The 19,204-nt window shown below is 43.4% G+C and overlaps 1 protein-coding gene across 2 annotated transcripts in view; it reads left to right on the top strand.

Moving 5' to 3' along the window:
* Window positions 1–455: 455 nt before the first annotated feature.
* Window positions 456–19,204, top strand: part of BLTP3A (bridge-like lipid transfer protein family member 3A) — a 66,839-nt gene continuing 48,090 nt past the window's right edge. For both annotated transcript variants that reach the window (XM_037519551.2, XM_054698735.1), the window contains exon 1: window positions 456–591. In XM_037519551.2, coding sequence (XP_037375448.1) covers window positions 548–591 — 44 coding nt within the window. In that variant the 5' untranslated portion in view covers window positions 456–547. The remainder of the gene's footprint in view (window positions 592–19,204) is intronic.

Here is a 19,204-nt window from a genome sequence, read left to right on the forward strand (position 1 = left end):
TGAAGTGCACCAGGAGCGGCACCATTATCTAGCGCGTTCCTTCAGAAGACCTGCAAACACGCGGCCGTTCTCGTAACCTTCAGGGCGACCGCCGGCGTGTGAGCCTCACGCCGCTGCGAGACCTTCCGAGGCGGCCCTTCCACGCGCGCTGCACCGGGCACCGAGGACTCTGCGCGCGCTCGCCCGCCCCACGCCGCGCGCCGGCCCGCCCCCCGCCGCGCGCCGGCCCCGCCCCTCGCCCGCGCGGCCCCGCCCCCCCGCGCGGCCCCGCCGCCGCGCGCGCCCCCTCGGGCCGCCGCGAGTCTGGCGGGCGGGCGGCCGGCGCGCGATCTCCGCGTCGCTCTGGCTGGCGGCCGCGGCGCCGCGCGGGTGGGTGGGATCGTGGCGGAGCTCCGGGCGCCGGGCAGGGGCGAGAGAGCGCCATGGCGGCGCGCTGTGGCGCCGGCATCCGGTCCCCGCGCGGCGGCGAGGTGAGGAGCCGCCTCTTCTCCACGACTGAGGAGGTCGCAGCTGCCCGTCGGCCCTGCACGCGGGCCGCCGCCGCGGCATGGCCGGGATCATTAAGAAGCAGATCCTGAAGCACCTGTCCCGGTGAGAGCGCCGCCGCCGGCCTCCAGCGGTCCCGGGCCCTCCCCGACCCCTGCGACCCTCCTCCCGCCCCGGGGCTCCGGGCCGGCCTCCCGCGCCTCAGCCCGGCCCCGGACTCCGGGGCGGCCCCGCCGGTGTTGAGCTGGGCAGCCTCCACCCCGCTGCCGCCGAACCGACCGTTGTCACCGCTGGGTTCGCCCTCGCCCGGGCCTCGGCACAGGGCGCTGCTGCCCTGCGCGCGGGCGCCCTGCTCGCCTCCCACCCTCGGTGCTCCGCGCTTTCCCTTCCCGACCCTCAAGGATCACCTGCCCTGTTGCCCCCACTCTGAGTTTCCACGCTAACCAGCGGGTCACTCCGTTCACCCTTGCATGTCCCCCGGTTCCTCTGACCCTCTCCCGGAGGCACCCGCGGACCCCAGCCTTTTCTGCCCACCCCAGCTGTTTCCTCTCCCCTTAGGACCCGCTGCTCTTCCCGCAGGGCCCTCTCTCTGTCTCTACCCGCCCCACCAACTCCTCCACCTCTTCCTCGTTATGCTTCCGACCAGATTTCTTACATTTGCCCCTTCCCAGTAACCCTGTCTCTCAGTTCTTCGGCTCAAATGTCCGGCTCCCACGTTGGTTTTCTCCTGCCCACAACCTCCCAACACCTCTTCTTGGCCTCTCTGACCCTGTTGCAGCACCCTTGAAAAAGATCTTTCTGCACCCAGGGCCGTTCCTCTGATCGCCTGTCTGTCGTCCTTTGCTCCTCTTCTCTTTACGCAGACCGGGTGGAGCAAGGTCAGGAGAGTTGGACATGAAGTTTCAACAACCTTCCCTTTAGTTGTGTTTTGGACAGCCTGTGAAAAGAACTATGTCCGCTCCTCTGCAGCCATTTATTAAGCATGTTGTGTCATTCAGTAATTTGAGCAGGGCTGTGACTGGCAAATCAGTTTTCAGGTGTAACTGGATGATGGCTAGCCCCTCTGTTAAGACTGTAGCTTGTCAGAACAGGTGTCCACAAAAACGGCAGGTTAGCCTTTCACTTAGTATTCACTTCTTGTTTCAAACTGTTACCTCTGCCAGCCTTTGTCTCTCACATGGAGAGTGATTCAGGGCTTGGCCCCACAGTGATTATTGTTTTGGGTCATGTGGGTTGGGGGTAGAAAGCCAGTCAACATGGGACATGAAGCCTTGCACGAATGTATCTTACCTGGTCCTCTCATATTGGTGTGTGCTCTGTGAGATTTTATTGCTGCAACTGCATCCCCTTTTCTGGCCAACAATCTGATTATTTTATTGTTTTATTTTAGGGTTTAATTAGTAATTAGATTCAGATGCATCTGTTGGTTAATCTCCAGTTATAAAAGCAAAACAGATTGGAGGCTGGATCTGGAAAGAGCCTTTGGACCCTTATTTGGATTGACTGTCTGATATATTCTTTCCAGTAGCATTCATCTGGGTGTTGCATGAGTTTGGTTGTTCTGTGTAAATATTTTAATTTGGAATTAATGATTGTGAAATGAAAGAGAACTTAACCAGAGGGAAACCATTTATTTGAATGAGCATAGAAACATAGAATTTTAGGGTTTAGAGATGACCTTACCAAACAGCATTGTGTTTAAGAGCCTGGGCTCTTTCTGATTGACTTTCTTCAACTATAAAATAGGGGCAATAATAGAATCTAATTTAAAGGATTTTCTGAGGGTTAAGTGAATTAATATATGTAAGAACTTAGCACAGTGTCTAGCACATGGTATCCAATAAAACATGAACTATGGTTATTTTGGGGGTTGCAACTTGTGTCAGTTTGCTGTAAGTCACAAATTTCTCCAGAAAAATCCACATATGTAAATGGGTATTTTTAAAAAAAGATTTATTTATTTATGCATACAAGAACTGGGTACAGGCCAGAGGTATGGGGGGCGGCGAGAGGATTCACCAGAGACAGAGTGGGGAACAGAACAGGTGGATTGACTGAAATACACAGCTGAGGGGAGCAGCGGGTGAGTCCGGAGAGGTCTGCTGCGTCATATGGGTATCTCCCTGGCAGGGGATCGAACTCGTGCTTGCATCGGCTTGCGCTAGCTTTTTTCATAGGTTGCATCTCAACCCCTTGTTGCCAGCAGGAAGGCCTGTAAATGGGTATTTTTATGTAAGTTCACTAACAGAGGTTGTAAAGCCCTAGAGCAGATTCTGAAGCTTGCAAGGCATCCTGGAACAAGGTGAGTAACCCCAGACTAGTTTAATCCTTCATTTTAGTGCTGAAGAAACAAAGTTTAGCAGGATAATTGACTTGCGGAGCTTTTCGTGGAAGTTAAGGTACTGGAATAGAATCTAGTTTCCTATCTCATGTATACTTTTCCTTGTAGTATACACGTAAACTCTGCACTCTCTGTGAAGACAGGGTTTTTTATTTATTTATGCATATAAGAAGTGGGGTGTCGGCCAGAGGTGTGGGGGTGAGAGGATTCACCAGAGACAGAGTGTGGAGCAGAACAGGTAGATTTACTGAAATACATTGCAGAGGGGAGCGGTGCACGAGACAGGAGAGGTCTGCTGCGCCAGGTGTGTTACCTCTCTGGCCGGCCAGGGATCAAAGTTGTGCTGCAATGGCTGGCAATAGCTTCGTAGTGCTGTGTCTTTAACCCCTGTGCCACCAGGGAGGCCCTTGTTTTTATTTATTTATTTTTAAAAAAGATTTATTTTTGTACAAGAACTGGGTACAAGTCAGAGGAGCAGGAGGGTGAGAGGATTCACCAGAGAAGAGCAGGGAGCAGAACAGGCAGACGGACCAAAAGGCACTGCTGAGGGGAGCAGTGAGCGAGACAGGAGAGCACTGCTGTGCCATGTGGGTAGCTCCCTGGCTGTCCAGGAATTGAACTCATGCTTCAGAGGCTGTGGACAGCTTCACAATGCTGCGCTCAACCCGCAGTGCCACTGGGGAGGCCCTGTTTGTTTTTTTTTTTTAAATTTATTTATGCATACAAGAGCTGGTGTGCAGGCTAGAGGTGTGGGAGCTAAGAGGATTCACCAGAGATAGAGTGGGGAGCAGAACAGGCGGATCTACTGAAATACACTGAGGGGAGCAGTGGGTGAGACAGGAGAGGTCTGCTGCGCCATGTGGGTCATCGCTCTGGCCCAGGATGTGCTGCAGTGGCAGCTGATAGCTTCATAGTGCTGAGACTTAATCCCTTTCGCACCACCAGGGAGGTCCTCAAGACAGGGTTTTTAAAGAAAAATTTTAGTTGAATGTGCTGACATATTCATTGAATTTAGTGAACAAAATATCTCGTAATAATAGGAATAGGTATTTAATAACTGTGACGCATTGGGAGAAGTTTCTGATTTCCTCTGTTTAGTGGTTGACAGAGGAGAAGATTATTGAGGGCTGCAATTTCAAGGCACCAGGGAAAAGTGCTAGGACAAGGGTCTAGTGTGGGAGGGTCAGACTCCTGAAGCCTCTGTATTTGGTCTAGTTGAGGAAAGGTCAAACTCCTAGGGCCTAGGACTTTCTATTTGTTTAACTTGGAAAATGTGCTTAATCATATGAAACATTTGTGTCTCTGAATGGTCTCCCACTGCCCACACACAGGCTGGCTTGCCTGGAGGGGAACTATAACTCTGTTGCTTGCCAAACCTGATGGGGAGAGAGCGGGAGAAGAAGGTGTACTGAGTTATTACTATGTTAAACAAAAATTTGTAGATGTTTAATAACTACTTGCTGATGGTGATAGTGGCACTTCACCTGGAGGAGAGTGTCCAGGAAGGATATTCTAGTGACTCTTATTATGTTTAATTTTGATCATCAAGTTTCAGTTATTAGAGTCACATTAGAATGGATCCTCATTAGTACAGCGTTTTGGTAAACAAGATTGAGGGAGGTGTGATATTCAAATGTTTTTGTGAAGTGCCTACTTTAGACCAGGCATTGGGTAGTGGGGAAACGGAAGGGAAGAAATGTGAACCTTTTTTTAAAGGGATTTAATCTATAGTTTGATTGGTTGCTGTATCATTTAAATAGTTTCCCTGCACAGTATTCATTTAAATAGATCCAAGAGGAGACATTAACTTAGAAACAAAAGCAATCATTTAAAAAATACCCAAAATTTGATTTTTCACTATATTAGATTATTCGTGTTTTAGAATACCTTAGCTGATGACCTTTTGTTATACAAGTAAGAAGAATATGATTGATTTTAAAGTAAGTCAACAGGGCCTCCCCGGTGGCGCAGCGGTTGAGCGCTGGGTTGCGAAGCTGCCTGCGGCCTCTGCAGCACCAGTTCGATCCCCGGCTGCTCCCCGGCCACAGGAGGAGGGTCCCACATGGCGCGCAGACCTCTCCTGCCGCCCGCTGCTCCCCTCAGCAGTGTACTTCGGTCCTTCTGCCTACTCTGCTCCCCACTCTGGCTCTGGTGAATTCTCTCACCCTCCTGCGCTTCTGACTGTACCCAGTGCATGTATAAACAAAACAAACAAACAAATTAAATAAATAAATAAAACCATGCCTCTATAAAAAAAAAAAAAACACTAAAAAAAAAAAATAAAGTAAGTCAATAGACTATGTCTCATGGAAAGAGCTTGGACTCTGTAGCCAGCAAACCAGAGTCACCTTTCAGCTTTAACACTTAATAAACAGAGAGGGGTTTTAAAGCCTTAGTTTTCTTATCTATAAAAGATGAGAACATGGAAGAATTCTACATACTTAGCAGATTTTTTTTTTGGGGGGGGTGAGTATAAATATCCTCATGTAAGTAGGGTTTAATAAAGAGCAGCTATTATAACATGATCTGAGCAGTTAGTTACACTTCTATGGCATGGATATCAGCAACCTGACTGGTTCTTTTTGAACCCTATTGGAAGTCTTAGTTATAAACTCAAGAATGGCTGCAGGCAGTGTGACCCTGAGTGAGTGACAGAGTCATGGCTGATAGACTTGATAGATTTTTTAAAATAGAAGCACCAGGTGAAATTCAGAAGCTAGATTTTCCGGATCCTTTTAGAGAGTGAGCGAGACTGACTGAGCTCTGCCTTCTTAGTTCCTGATCAGTATTTGCACTCGTTAGTATTCATCATCCTAAAGAGATCATGGAGTCAGCCCTCCATGGGCGATGAGGAACTGCAGGCTCAGAGAGGCTGACTGCTTGCCCAGGGTCATTTTCAGTGAAGTTATGTAGGACTGCTTTCAACTTTCAGGTCACATCCCTTTATATTAGACTCCTTTTCATCAAACTTCATTTCCCAAACAATTATTTTTTGCAGTTTCTAGTAATACCCAAATCATACATGTCTTTGTTTCACTTTCTCATTTTCTTGTGTTGCTTTAGAATTAAGCATTTTTATTTACTTTGCAAATATTTAATAACAGTCAACTGTATGAATAATCACTTTTATACATCTCATGATGTTTTACTCCTCGGGATAACCCTATGAGGTAGATATTAGGTCCATTGTGGATGAAGAAATGAGACACAGCTTAGATAACTTGCCCAAAGTAAGTGATAGAACTGAGATTCAAACACAGGCACTCTGATTCCAGAGCCCTGATCTTTAACTACTCTGATGCGCAATTGATGCTTGTCTACTATATATTTCAAACTGAACATATTGTTACCAGCACCCATGTGAAGAAACAGAATATTACCAGTGCCCAAGAAGCCCCCTTGTGTCTCCTTCTGGTCACTACCTCCACCAAAGTCTAGCTTTCTGTCCTGACTTTTTTTTTTTCCTTAAGATTTATTTATTTAGGGGCCTCCCCTGGTGACACAGAGGTTGAGCGCTGGGTTTCGAAGCTGCCCGCAGCCTCTGCAGCGCCAGTTCAATCCCCGGCTGCTGGCGAGGGTCCCACGTGGCGCGCAGACCTCTCCTGCAGCCCGCCGCTCCCCTCAGCAGTGTACTTCGTCAGTCTGCCATTTCTTTCTGCTCTGGCTCTGGTGAATTCTCTCACCCTCCCGCGCTTCTGGATGTACCCAATACTTGTATAAATAAATCTTTAAAAAAAAAAGATTTATTTATATAAGCACTGGGTACCTGAAGAAGCACGGGAGGGTGAGAGAATTCACCAGAGCCAGAGTGGGGAGCAGAACAGGCAGATTGACGAAATATACTGCTGAGGGGAGCAGCGGATGTGGCAGGAGAGATCTGCGCGCCATGTAGGACCCTCGCTGGCGGCCAGGGATCGAACTAGCTAGCGTTGCAGAGGCTGCGGGCAGCTTTGCAGCCCAGCGCTCAACCACTGCGCCACCAGGGGAGGCCCTGTCCTGACTTTTAACAGCAAAGATTATTTTTCTATTTTCAGTCTGTATGTAAGTGCAGTCACATAGTATCTGTGTTATGGCTGACTTCTTTTTTTTTTTTTTTTTAAAGATTTATTTATTTATACAAGAACCAGGGTACAGGCCAAATGCGCGGGAGGGTGAAGAGGATTCACCAGAGACAGAGCGGGGAACAGAACAGGCAGACTGAGGTAATACACTGCTGAGGGGAGCAGCAGGTGAGATAGGAGAGGTCTGCTTCACCATGTGGCACTCTTCCTGGCCGGCGGGGATCCAGCCGGAGCTGCAGAGGCTGCGGACAGCTTCACAGTGCGGTGCTCAACCGCCTGCACCACCAGGGAGGCCCACTTATATCTGACTTCTTTAACTCAGCATTATTTTTGTTGAGCCCAGTTGAGCCCAGCTGTTGCTTGAAGTTGTAGATTCTTCATTTTTATAAAATACCTAGTATTCTATTATGTGAATATTTTTCCATTTACTTATACATTTGACTGTTGATGGACGTGTGGACAGTTTAGAACTTTAATGCATAGTGCTGCTAGGAATGTTCTAGTACTTATCCTTTAGTGAACAAATGTACATATATCTGTTCGGGATATATACGAGTAGAATTTCTGGGTTGTAGGATATACATATATAAAATTTAATAAATATTACCAAATAGTTTTCCAAAGTGGCTGTACTTATTTATACTTGTACTGGAATTGTATGAAAGTTGTGGTTGTTGTATATGCTTGTCAACACTTGGTGTTTTTCATTTTAACCATTCTGGTGGATGTGTTTTGATTTTTTTTTTTTGGCTTCATCTGTGGTAAACCCTTACCATTATTTTATTTTATTTTTTTGTGGGACCCTCGCCGGTGGCCAGGGAACGAGCCGGCGCTGCAGAGGCTGCGGGCAGCCTCGCAGCCCAGAGCTCAACCGTGCGCCACCAGGGGAAGCCCCCCCTTACCTTTATTTTTGCGTCTGTTTTATTTTAAAATTCTGATCAACTTGTAAATTTTAGTCTTAAGCAAATGTCACAACCTTGAAAACATAAGATCTTTTTTGAGAAATGTTCAAACAGGGCAGGTTCAATGAAAATAATAAGAGTAATTTATAACCATTAACCCATAACCTTTTTTACTTGGCGTGGTTGTCATACTTAAACTCCCTGTCAAAATAACTGCCATGTACATGAAGAGAAAGGAGGGACTGTTCTTGACGTATTTGGGTTTTTGTTAAATATTTGATCTTCAGGCTACCCTGGGGTCATTAAAGTTTCATGCTGTTCTGCAAGTAAGCTTAATACCCTGTTGGCATTGTATTTCATCTTTACTAAGGAGGCTAAAATTTGAATTTCATAACTTTTCTATTACAAATGTTATACCTTTCCAGGAGTAATTCTTTCATAGTAAAGCGGCTCTCTTATGTCTTAAAAAGTAGCATTTAAAAATAATACAAATTTCAAAGCAATACTATCATGTGTATTTGACAAAAGGTGACTGCACTTTTGACTCCACCTTTTGTAAGCTGTGTGTTCAGCAAACTTCTTGAAGCTTCAGTTTCCCCATCTGTGAAATAGGGGTTAATAATGCACAGTGTTGTTTTGAGCATTAGAAATAATGTATAAAAGTGCTTGGTCCTGAAAAACATTCTGTGAACAGTGACTATTACTGCTTATGTTTGCTTGTTAAAATTGCCTGAGACATCACTATTAGTTTCTGGAGATAACACTTTCCATCATCTTCAGGTTGTGCCTAACTTATGTAAATAATACTAGAATCATTAGGTATGTAAGAGTTACATTTCATAACATTTTTGTCAGATTTGTCAGAGGAGTGGAGATGAATGCTCTTTGTGTAGGTGCTGAAGGAAAGGACGCAAGCACTATTCCTGGATCATAATTTTTTTCATATCAAGTCATACTATCAAGGATTAAACTTTGACCTCAATGTAGGTAAAATGACTCAAATGTATACACTGGGTGGGGTCCCTAGGGGATTCATTACAGAGTCTTATATAGAGTCTGAGAAGATAGTAAGTTGTTTATTGTATTTTTAGAGAGAAAAAAATAATTGGAAATCATTCACTTTTACCTAATATAGAACCTGGTTGAATAATAATTGTTGCGTCATTAATCATTTAAAAAAAAGTTTCTCTTCATCCTAGCTCAATTCTATACACCCACCAAATTTGTCTTCTATGATGTCAGGGATTGTGTCCCTTGGTTGCTTTGAAACTAATTTATGTGGATGAGATGAGTGCAGAAGACGTGTGGACTTGGGAGTGCATGGTTGGAGTTCTGGAAACTTAGATGTGGGAAGTGGATGCAGGCAAAGAAGTAGGGTAGTTCAAGGAAATCCTCTTCACTCAGTATCAGAATCTTTTATCTTTGTGTGATGAGGCAAGTACTTGCTACTGGTGCTGATTATAGATACTAAAGAACATTTTCCAGTATTCATATGCAGTAGAATCAGTCAGTATATAAAGGAGAAAACTAAAGTGTAAAAATAATATATGTTAGTAATCTAGTTAAATGGCATGTGGTTTGTACCTTCTTACCTCAAAATTAAGAGCTAGATATATTATACAAAATTTGTTAGACTGACTTTGTTTTATTTACCTATAACAATAATTATTTTACAAATGTGCTAAGGCTTTATAGTGCATTTGTCTTATGTCTTGGATGTCAGCCCATCATTTAAAAAATTACAATATTGGTGGTGAGAGATCAGTGTTATTTAAGTCTCTGACTTGTAAAAATGTTATGCTAAATGTTAAAATTTTTTTCTAAATTTGAAATTTGGAGTACATAGTCTAATAGAAGTAGTGTAATAAATGTTGAATAATTTCCCATTTTAGTCCACACAAACCACAGTAAGTTAGTTATATATTTATATGTATGAAATATGCAATATGTAATATAAATAAGCTCAGTAGATGGAGTTCAGGGTCTTGGTTGTTAGTGAACCATTTGAAGGAGATGGGGAGATGAAGAAGAAAATGTTTTTTCTCTATAGTGTGATCTTTCCTTATAGTGATCTTTTAGATTTTTGACATCATTGTATCTCAGCAAGAACTTCTTGGTTGTGATTGAGAGGTGCAGTCAGTGTATAATGAGTGTGGCTCAGAGATGCTGCTGTCATGCCATATACAGAATAATCTCATACAAAGAATCATTATTCTTTGTCCCTTTGGATTTTCGAATGCTTGTTAGTTGTTTACACAGGAGAATTACCTGTTTAGATGATTTAAGTCTGGAATGTAACTCTGTTTTACATATAAACACAAAGTTTATATGTTTGAAGCACAGCTTTCAGCTACAGTGAATGTTCCAGGACTGCAACTACCAGGGGAGAAGATTGTTTTGAACTTTACCAAATGTTTGTCACCATTTTAGAAAATGTTGTCACTCTTGGCAATGCCACTTGCTGAATTGAGTCTATTAGATTTCAGAACCACAGACTAAATTCTAACAACTGGAGTTTGCTCTTGATACACTCTCCTTTATGTCTCCTTTCCACCTTCCAAGCCCTTCTTGATGCTGTGCGACCCCCCCACCCCCGCCCCCGTTTGCCTGATTTTACCCTCAGCGCTCTGCTATCCTGCCCCTACCAGTCCTGCATGTTCTGCTCCCCTCGGTTTCTCATCAGAATTCGCAGTTCTTTAGGTAATGTGATTTTAGCTTAGTCAAGGGAAAAAGGAAAACATATTTTGGAGCAGGAATGCCACCAAATAAAATGAGCAAATTTATTTATTTATTTATTTGTTTGTTTGTTTGTTTGTTCAAGCACTGGGTACAGTCAGAAGTGCGGGAGGGTGAGAGAATTCACCAGAACCAGAGCAGAGAGCAGAACAGGCAGACCCATGAAATACACTGCTGAGGGGAGCAGTGGGCGGCAGGAGAGGTCTGCGCGCCATGTGGGACCCTCGCCTGAGGCTGGGGATTGAACCGGTGCTGCAGAGGCTGCGGGGCAGCTTTGCAACCCAGCGCTCAACTGCTGCGCCACCGGGGAGGCCCTATTTATTTATTTTTTTTAAGATTTATTTATTTATGCATACAAGAGCTGGGGTACAGGCCAGAGATGTGGGGGGTGAGAGGAATCACCTGAGACAGAGTGGGGAACAGAATAGGCAGACCGACTGAAATACACTGCTGAGGGGAGCAGCAGGCGAGTCAGGAGAGGTCTACTGCGCCATGTGGGTTGCTCCCTGACTGGACAGGAATCGAACTCCTGCTGCAGTGGCTGCGGATTGCTCCATGGGTTGTGTCTTAACCCCTGCACCACCAGCGAGGCCCTTTAACTAATTGTTCTTTTTGAAACAAATTTCATTTGTGAAAATGTCTTTACAGAGATTGACATGAAGTTAAAGACCTGGCGATGTGTCATAAGGTATTCCTTTGTTGACAGTGTCCTCTTATAGAGTTTCATTAGCTTCTTTGAGAAAGGTTTGCTGGAGTGGGTTAGCTACGTAGTTGCAGGTGGTGTCTCAGCCATTGTCAGATGCCAGGGAGGAGAGTTCAGGGAGTCTAGCTGTCAGCTAGACTCAGGTCCTGGGATGCCTTTAAACACTCTTGTTTCTGAGACTGTTTATTGACCTCCTGAATTACATACAAAGCTCCAGAAACTCAAATACAAATGAAAGAACATATTGTTCAGGGACATAACTGCCTATTATAGGTGAAAAATAGACCGGTGAACAATAAGCCTAGTAAGCCATTGAGAAGTATCTGTGGAGTCTGGGGAACTCAGACAGTCAGGGTAGAAAGTTGGTTCTAGGGAGAGGGAGTTGCATGAGCAGTGGAAATAAATTGAGGAATATCGGGGTGCCTTTAGAAGACCAAATATGGTTCTATATCACTGGGCTGCAGGGTTTGAGGGTGAAACCCAGCCAGAATGTATTGGAAACAGAAAAGTTAAATAATGGCAAGACATTGTGGAGAACAAATTGAGTTCAATTGACCTGAACTGAGGTAATTGAACTTGTCTAAGTCTCTACACCTATGTTGACTTTGTTACAAATCAGAGAGATGGTACACAGCAAGTCTTCAATGTCATCTATAGGTTCTTAGAAATTGTGACTTTAAGTGAAATGATGGATGAGAAAAGCAGTTTTACAAAAGAATTGATATAATTAAATTTGTACGACATATTTCTTGTTCCAAAAACATCACCAAACTTCTAAGCAAAAACCAAAACTCATTTAATATCAGATTTTTTTTGTATTCATTCATTCATTAATTAATTTTCCAAACTGTTTATTTCAGGTCAGGCTTGCTGCTAGGCAGAACCTTCCTGGCAGTTCAGGCCACAAGGCAGGAACCAACTTTGGAGAGGATATCCTTATATCCCAGTTTGCATGCATCTGTGTGTACATGCAACCCACTCAACCACACACATACATTCAGACTAGGTCAATCTACACATGCCTATGCAGACATGCCATGTGGACCTTGGGGAGCAGTACAGACTCCACACAGACATTGGCCCCTGCCTGACACCTATTTTATTTTTTTCATGAATGTTATAAGGAAGCAATGTTGAACAAAACAAGAGACAACTTTATTCAAGGACCTGCTGTAGTATACTTCAGGCTGTAAGGTTTTTTTTAAAGGTTTTTTTAAAGGTGTTTATGCATACAAGAACCGGGGTTCAGGACAGAGGTGCGGGGGGTGGGGTTAGAGGATTCACTAGAGAGTGGGGAATGGAACAGGCAGATCTACTGAAATACACTGCTGAGGGGAGTAGCAGAGGAGATAGGAGAGGTCTGCTGCTCCATGTGAGTAGCTCCCTGGCCTGGATTGAATTTGTGCAGCCTGCTGCAGTGGCTGCCTATAGCCCCACAGTGCTGAGACTTTAAGCCCTGCGTCACCAGGGAGGTCCAAGGCTGCAAGTTTTTGAGCCAGATTATTTGATTTTGAATCCTAGCTCTATCAATTACCACTTCTGTGACCTTGGACAAGTTATTTAACATTCCTATGCCTCAGTTCTCTCATCTATAAAATGGAGAAATTTATTTTTCTTTTATGTCATGGGATCTTTGATAGAAATTAATAAAAATGTTAAAGTTCTTAGTACCTATAATAAAGCAGGCAATTATTAAATGTTGACTATTAAAAATATTTTTTTGGTTCTCAGAAATAGCCTTCTTTTAAATTTTTCCTGATTTTTTTTTTTTAAAGATTTATTTATTTATTTATACATACAAGCACTGGGTACACAGAAGCGTGGGAGGGTGAGAGAATTCACCAGAGCCAGAGCGGGGAGCAGAGCAGGCAGAAGGACCGAAGTACACTGCTGAGGGGAGCAGTGGGCGACAGGAGAGGTCTGCGCGCCATGTGGGACCCTCCTCTGGTGGCCGGGGAGCAGCCGGGGATCGAACCGGCGCTGCAGAGGCTGCGGGCAGCTTTGTAACCCAGCGCTCAACCGCTGCGCCACCGGGGAGGCCCTTTTTCCTGATATTTTTATTGTAAAAAGCTAGGCAGGAGTTTTTAAGGATATTCTAATCTCTTTATTTTTCTCTATTATTTTTAAACACCTTGTATTTTCTGATTATCTCTAGTGAGAAGAGAATGCCTTCTCCCTCAGTTTAACAGAATTTTCCCCCCCATTTACAGATGATAATCTTAATGGTCTGATTCAATATATCTGGTTATGAGATATAGTTGGTTTGCAGTATGTGAAAAAATGTGTGTTCATCATTGAATATAGCTTTTAGATCATTTCACCTATTCATAACTATTATTTACTTTGTAATATTACATAAACATAAATTATGCATCCTTATTCTATACTTTGTGTCATAGATTTTTTTCTTAAAGATTTATTTATTTATGCATACAAGACCTGGGGTACAGGCCAGAGGTGTGGAGGGTGAGAGGATTCACCAGAGACAGAGCGGGGAATAGTATACTTCAGGCGGATTGACTGAAGTGCACTGCCCAGGGGAGCAGTGGGCGAATCAGGAGAGGTCTGCTACACCATGTGGGTTGCTCTCTGGCAGCCCAGGGATCGAACTGGTACTGCAGAGTCTACATACAGCTTCATAGGCTGTGTCTTAACCCCTTTCACCACCAAGGAGGGCCACTAGTTATATAATTTTTAGATATATAATTTTTATTTAATGGAAACTGATTTTCTCTCTATGTCTTTGTATAGAGTTTAAACTTCTTATGATAAGCATCTAAGCAGCATTCCAAAAGGATAACTTCTCTATCACCATCTCTCACACTGCTCCGAGCAGATGCATTTGTGCACATGTGGCCATGTTTATTTTTGGTAACTCATATCATGGTTGCCTCTTGGGGAGGGTGTGGTACCAATGAGACTTAGTAAGAAAGGGTTCTACTCCTAATAATAGAGGAGTAACTTATTCAAGATAATTCTCCCTAAGATAACAGTTATGAATTCTGGATAATGTGTATAAAAACAAGTACTTGAAGACATTGAAAAGTGACCAAATCAGGGAAACAGAGGGGAAACTTGAAACATAGGAACTGCACTGAGTAAGATTCTCATTTGAACCTTTTTCCTGAGACTATTCCCCAGTTTGCTGGGTGGGAGGTGACTAAAGCATAAGCAAAAGTCTGCAGTTTTACTAATCTGGAGGAGGATGGATTTAAAGTACAAGAGATGCTGGGGAATGAAGGGAGAAATCTCAGAAAGGCAGGAGTAACAAGGGGAACCCTAAAAATCTGCTTTTAAACTCTGTCCAAACCCTTGATATGCATTGGGGAGGATTTCATAAAGCCAAAAAGAGATGGTAGAAAGCTAAAAGAATTGAGCTGAGATTCAGTTGCTTCCCATTGTGGAATTTGTAATATAAATAAATCTAGCCAAGTTAATTGCCCAGAAAAAACAAAATTCACTCTTCAGTAATGTCTAGTGCACAATAGTAAGTGGCTAGATGTATGATGAAGGAAATACAACTTACTGTCAAGAATGTAGCAGTCAGTAGAAATTGACCCCAGTTTCTATTCTTGGAATTATCAGAGAAAGATTTTATAACAAGTGTGGCAATAATAAATGAACAGAGGAAAAATATCAGCAGAAATATGGAAACTATAAAAAGATGAAGTATAAAAGCTAGACTTAAAAGTACAATATCTGAAATGAAAAATTAGTTGGACTTGCTCAACAGCAGATTGGAGAGAGCTAAAGAAGGAGTCAGTAGATTTGAAAATAGTATAATAGGAATTATATATTCTGAAGAACAGGGAAAAAAGATTGGAAAAAAACATACAGAGCCTCAGTGACTGCAACATATATGAAAATATATATAATTGGAGCCTTATAAGGAATGGAGAGAGAATGAGACTTGAATTCTCATATAAGAATATTTATCACTCTCCATGTTGGCCTTAGCAGCTCACTTGTAATCAATAGAATGGGGTGGAAGTGATATCTAAGCTACAAGTAGCAACCACATATAGATGCTCCTGTAAACAATGCTGGGAGCTCAGTCTAGTGCACAGAATCTGTGAGCTTAATGAAATGATTGCTGTTTTTTTTTTTTAAAGATTTTTTTATTTATATAAGCATGGGTACAGTCAGAAGCCCGGGAGTGTGAGAGAATTCACCAGAGCCAGAGTGGGGAACAGAATAGGCAGACCGACAAATACACTGCTGGGGGGAGCAGTGGGCATCAGAAGAAGTCTGCGTGCCATGTGGGACCCTCGCCCTGCCACCGGGGATGGAACCGGCACCACAGAGGCTGCGGGCAGCTTCGCAAACCAGCACTCAACGCTGCGCAGGGACCAAAATGATTGCATTTATTATACACATGCACTGGGTACAGTCAGAAGCGCGGGAGGGTGAGAGAATTCACCAGAGCCAGAGCGGGGAGCAGAGCAGGCAGAAGGGCTGAAGTACACTGCTGAGGGGAGCAGCGGGCGGCAGGAGAGGTCTGCGCACCATATGGGATCCTCCTCCGGTGGCCGGGGAGCAGCCGGGGATCGAACCGGCGTCGCAGAGGCCGCGGGCAGCTTCGCAACCCAGCGCTCAACCGCTGCGCCACCGGGGAGGCCCAAAATGATTGCTGTTTTATGGCACTAGGTTTGGAGTCATTTGTTATGTACCAGTAGATAAGTAAAGACAGAAAAAATATCTGAAGAAATATTGATGGACAACTAAATAATTAAAAGACAGCACACTTTTTTTTTTTCATATTTTTCACTTTATTTCAATTTTCTTCTTAAATTTTTTTTATAATAAATTTTATTTTTATATTCCCCATACAATTGCAACCCCCCCCATTCTGACCCCAATCCCTCCCCTCCCGCCACCCACCCCCAAAAAAGTGTCTCTGGTTCATAGTTTTTTGTTGATTTTGATTTTCACTTTCTTATAGTTATTCATTTTCCTGGTCCCTTATTTAAGTTTTCTAGATTCCTGCTATGAGTGAGACCATCCGGTATTTTTCTTTTTCTTTCTGGCTTATTTCGCTGAGCATGATCCCTTCCAGCGCCATCCATGTTGCTGCAAATTGCATGTGTTTATCTTTTTTGAATGCTGAGTAATATTCCATGGTATATATGTACCATATCTTCTTGATCCAGTCATCTATTTTTGGGCATTTGGGCTGTTTCCAAAGCTTAGCTATTGTAAATAGAAGACAGCACACTTTAAAAAAGGAAAAGGAACTGAATAACATTTTTTCAAAGAGGTGCACGAATGGCCACAAACACATGAAAGGATGCGCAACGTTATTAACCATCAAACAAATTCAAATGAACACTAAAATGGCTACAGGGATGCTAGGATAAAAAAAATAATAATCACAATTACAGGTGTTGGCAAGGATGTGCAGAAACTGGAACTCTGAAGTTAAAGAACACCTAAATAAATATGCCATACCTTGAATATATATAACATGTTCAAGGATAGGCTGACCTATTTTTTTTAAAAGATTTATTTATGCATACAAGAACAAAAGTTCTCTACTAGAGAACTTCTCATATATGTTGCAGTCACTGAGGCTCTGTATGTTTTTTTCCAATCTTTTCTCTATGCTCTTCAGAATATATAATTCCTATTACACTATTTTCAAATATACCGACTTCTTCTTTAGCTCTCTCCAATCTGCTGTTGAGCTCCTTCTACAGGCCAGAGGTGTGGTGGGGTGAGAGGATTCACCAGAGACAGAGTGGGGAGCAGAACAGGCAGACTGACTGAAATACACTGCTATGGGGAGTAGTGGCGAGGCAGGAAAGGTCTGCTGCACCATGTGGATAGCTCCCTGGCCGGGCATCGAACTCATGCTGCAGTGCTGCAGACAGCTTCATAGGTTGTGTCTTAACCCCTTGCGCCACCAGGGAGGCCCAGGCTGACCTATTTTTGTTACTATATCAAATCTCCTGAAATTGAGCTTTCTAGTCAATGAAATCCCAATCAGGGGCCTCCCCGGTGGCGCATCGGTTGAGCGCTGGGTTGCGAAGCTGCACGCAGCCTCTGCGGCGCCGGTTTGATCCCCAGCTGCTCCCCGGCCACCGGAGGAGGGTCCCAAATGGCGCGCAGAGCTCTCCTGCCGCCCGCTGCTCCCCTCAGCAGTGTACTTCGGTCCTTCTGCCTGCTCTGCTCCCTGCTCTGGCTCTGGTGAATTCTCTCACCCTCCCATGCTTCTGACTGTACCCAGTGCATGTATAAACAAAACAAACAAACAAACAAAACAAATAAATAAATAAAACATGCCTCTATTTAAAAAAAAAAAATCCCAGTCAGAACAGCAGGTGCTTTTTTTCACCTGATAGAATTTGGCAGACTGATTTCAATTTTTTCACTAGGATGATCACAGCCCTGACCTTAACTTCTAAGCGTCTACATCAAAATACAGATCTTCCTTGATTTATTCTATGGTTATGTCCTGATAAACCCATAAACTATATAAAATTGAATATGCTGACTCTGTGATATTGGGCAGCAACAGAAATCTGTCTGTCAAGTCAGCTTATTCAATATATGTAGATTTAGGTAGGTAGCTGAGAAGCCAAGGTCTGGCTATGAGCACCTTAGTGGAAAAATTAATGAGGGAAGCAAAGTGTATTTGCAGACCTTTTTACTTCTGTGAGGGTTCAACTTCTATGAGACCTGAAGCAGACTGGGGATTGCTATTTAGCCTATTAACAATGGAGGTACTGAATTACAAGGTGCAAGATAGTAGGAGAGTGAAATGAATGCTGGGATAAGTTCTGTTGCTGACATTTAATTAGTCCCAGCTTTACCCCTGGTGAGCTGCGACTCTTAAGTAGGTCATTTAACTTTGTGACCATTTGCAAATTATAGCTTTGGAGTAAATGATTATTTAAGTTCTCTTCTAGCTCTGAAATTTTGTGAATCTGCAAATCTAAGAATTCTCAGTTGCTAGCACTGGGTTACATTTTCACAAAGATGTGAGAGAGAGCCTTTCTCTTTCGTCTGGCAGATTGCAATCCTCTGGCAGAAATGAAACCTAATCAAAATCTGTTTTTCCAGCTTGATTGCATTTTAGCGTCTGTGCTCTGTAACAGTAACATATGGCCAGAAAATGTTTTCCCACATACTTGAATTAGGATAAATAACAGGCTTCCTTTTGAGCCTTTTCAGCTACCCTTTGGGCCTAGTGATATCATACTCAAGAAGAACACAAATGCTGAATCAAGTTTGTGCCAGGGACTGCAGAGTGGTTTCAGACCAGGTTTCAGGTCAGTGGTTTTCTTGGTTGAACAAACCTCCTAGACCTCCCCCTCAATGACTGACCCCAAGTGTTACTTTTTTACCTATTCTCTGTTATTACTGTAAAATGCAGACAAAATCAGTTGAAGACTTTTTCCTGCCCTTTTTGAGAAACAAATTAAGGTGATATCCATTTTTTATTCAATCCTAAAAGTAAATTGATAAATGAAAGAGTAAATATTATTAGTACTGTTATGGAGAATAGGCCCAGCCCCAGGTAGTCTTACAGTAAACTTACATGTTATGTCAGCAGTACTTTAAGTATATTTGAAGAAGTTTTATTTTTTATTATTTTTTAAAAGATTTATTTATGCAAGAACTGGGTACAGGCCAGAGCTACGTGAGGGTGGGTGAGAGGATTCACTAGAGACAGAGTGGGGAACAGAACAGGTGGATCTACTGAAATACACTGCTGAGGGTGGGCAGCGGGCGAGGCAGGAGAGGTCTGCTGAGCCATGTGTGTAGCTCCCTGGCCAGCTGGAATTGAACTGGTGCTGCAGAGGCTGTGGATAGCTACACAGTGCTGTGCTTAACCCCTTGCACCACCATGGAGACCCCAAAATTGATTTTCTTCACCAAAAATAACTGCAATATTTTCTGTATTTTTCCTAGATAACCTCAAACACGTATTTTTGTAGGTTTTCCAGGTTTTGCTTATAAATCAAGATGAACC

This window comes from Talpa occidentalis, unplaced genomic scaffold (genome assembly GCF_014898055.3).
Source record: "Talpa occidentalis isolate TD23 unplaced genomic scaffold, MPIMG_talOcc4v2.1 talOcc4.2, whole genome shotgun sequence".
Lineage (NCBI taxonomy): Eukaryota > Metazoa > Chordata > Mammalia > Eulipotyphla > Talpidae > Talpa > Talpa occidentalis.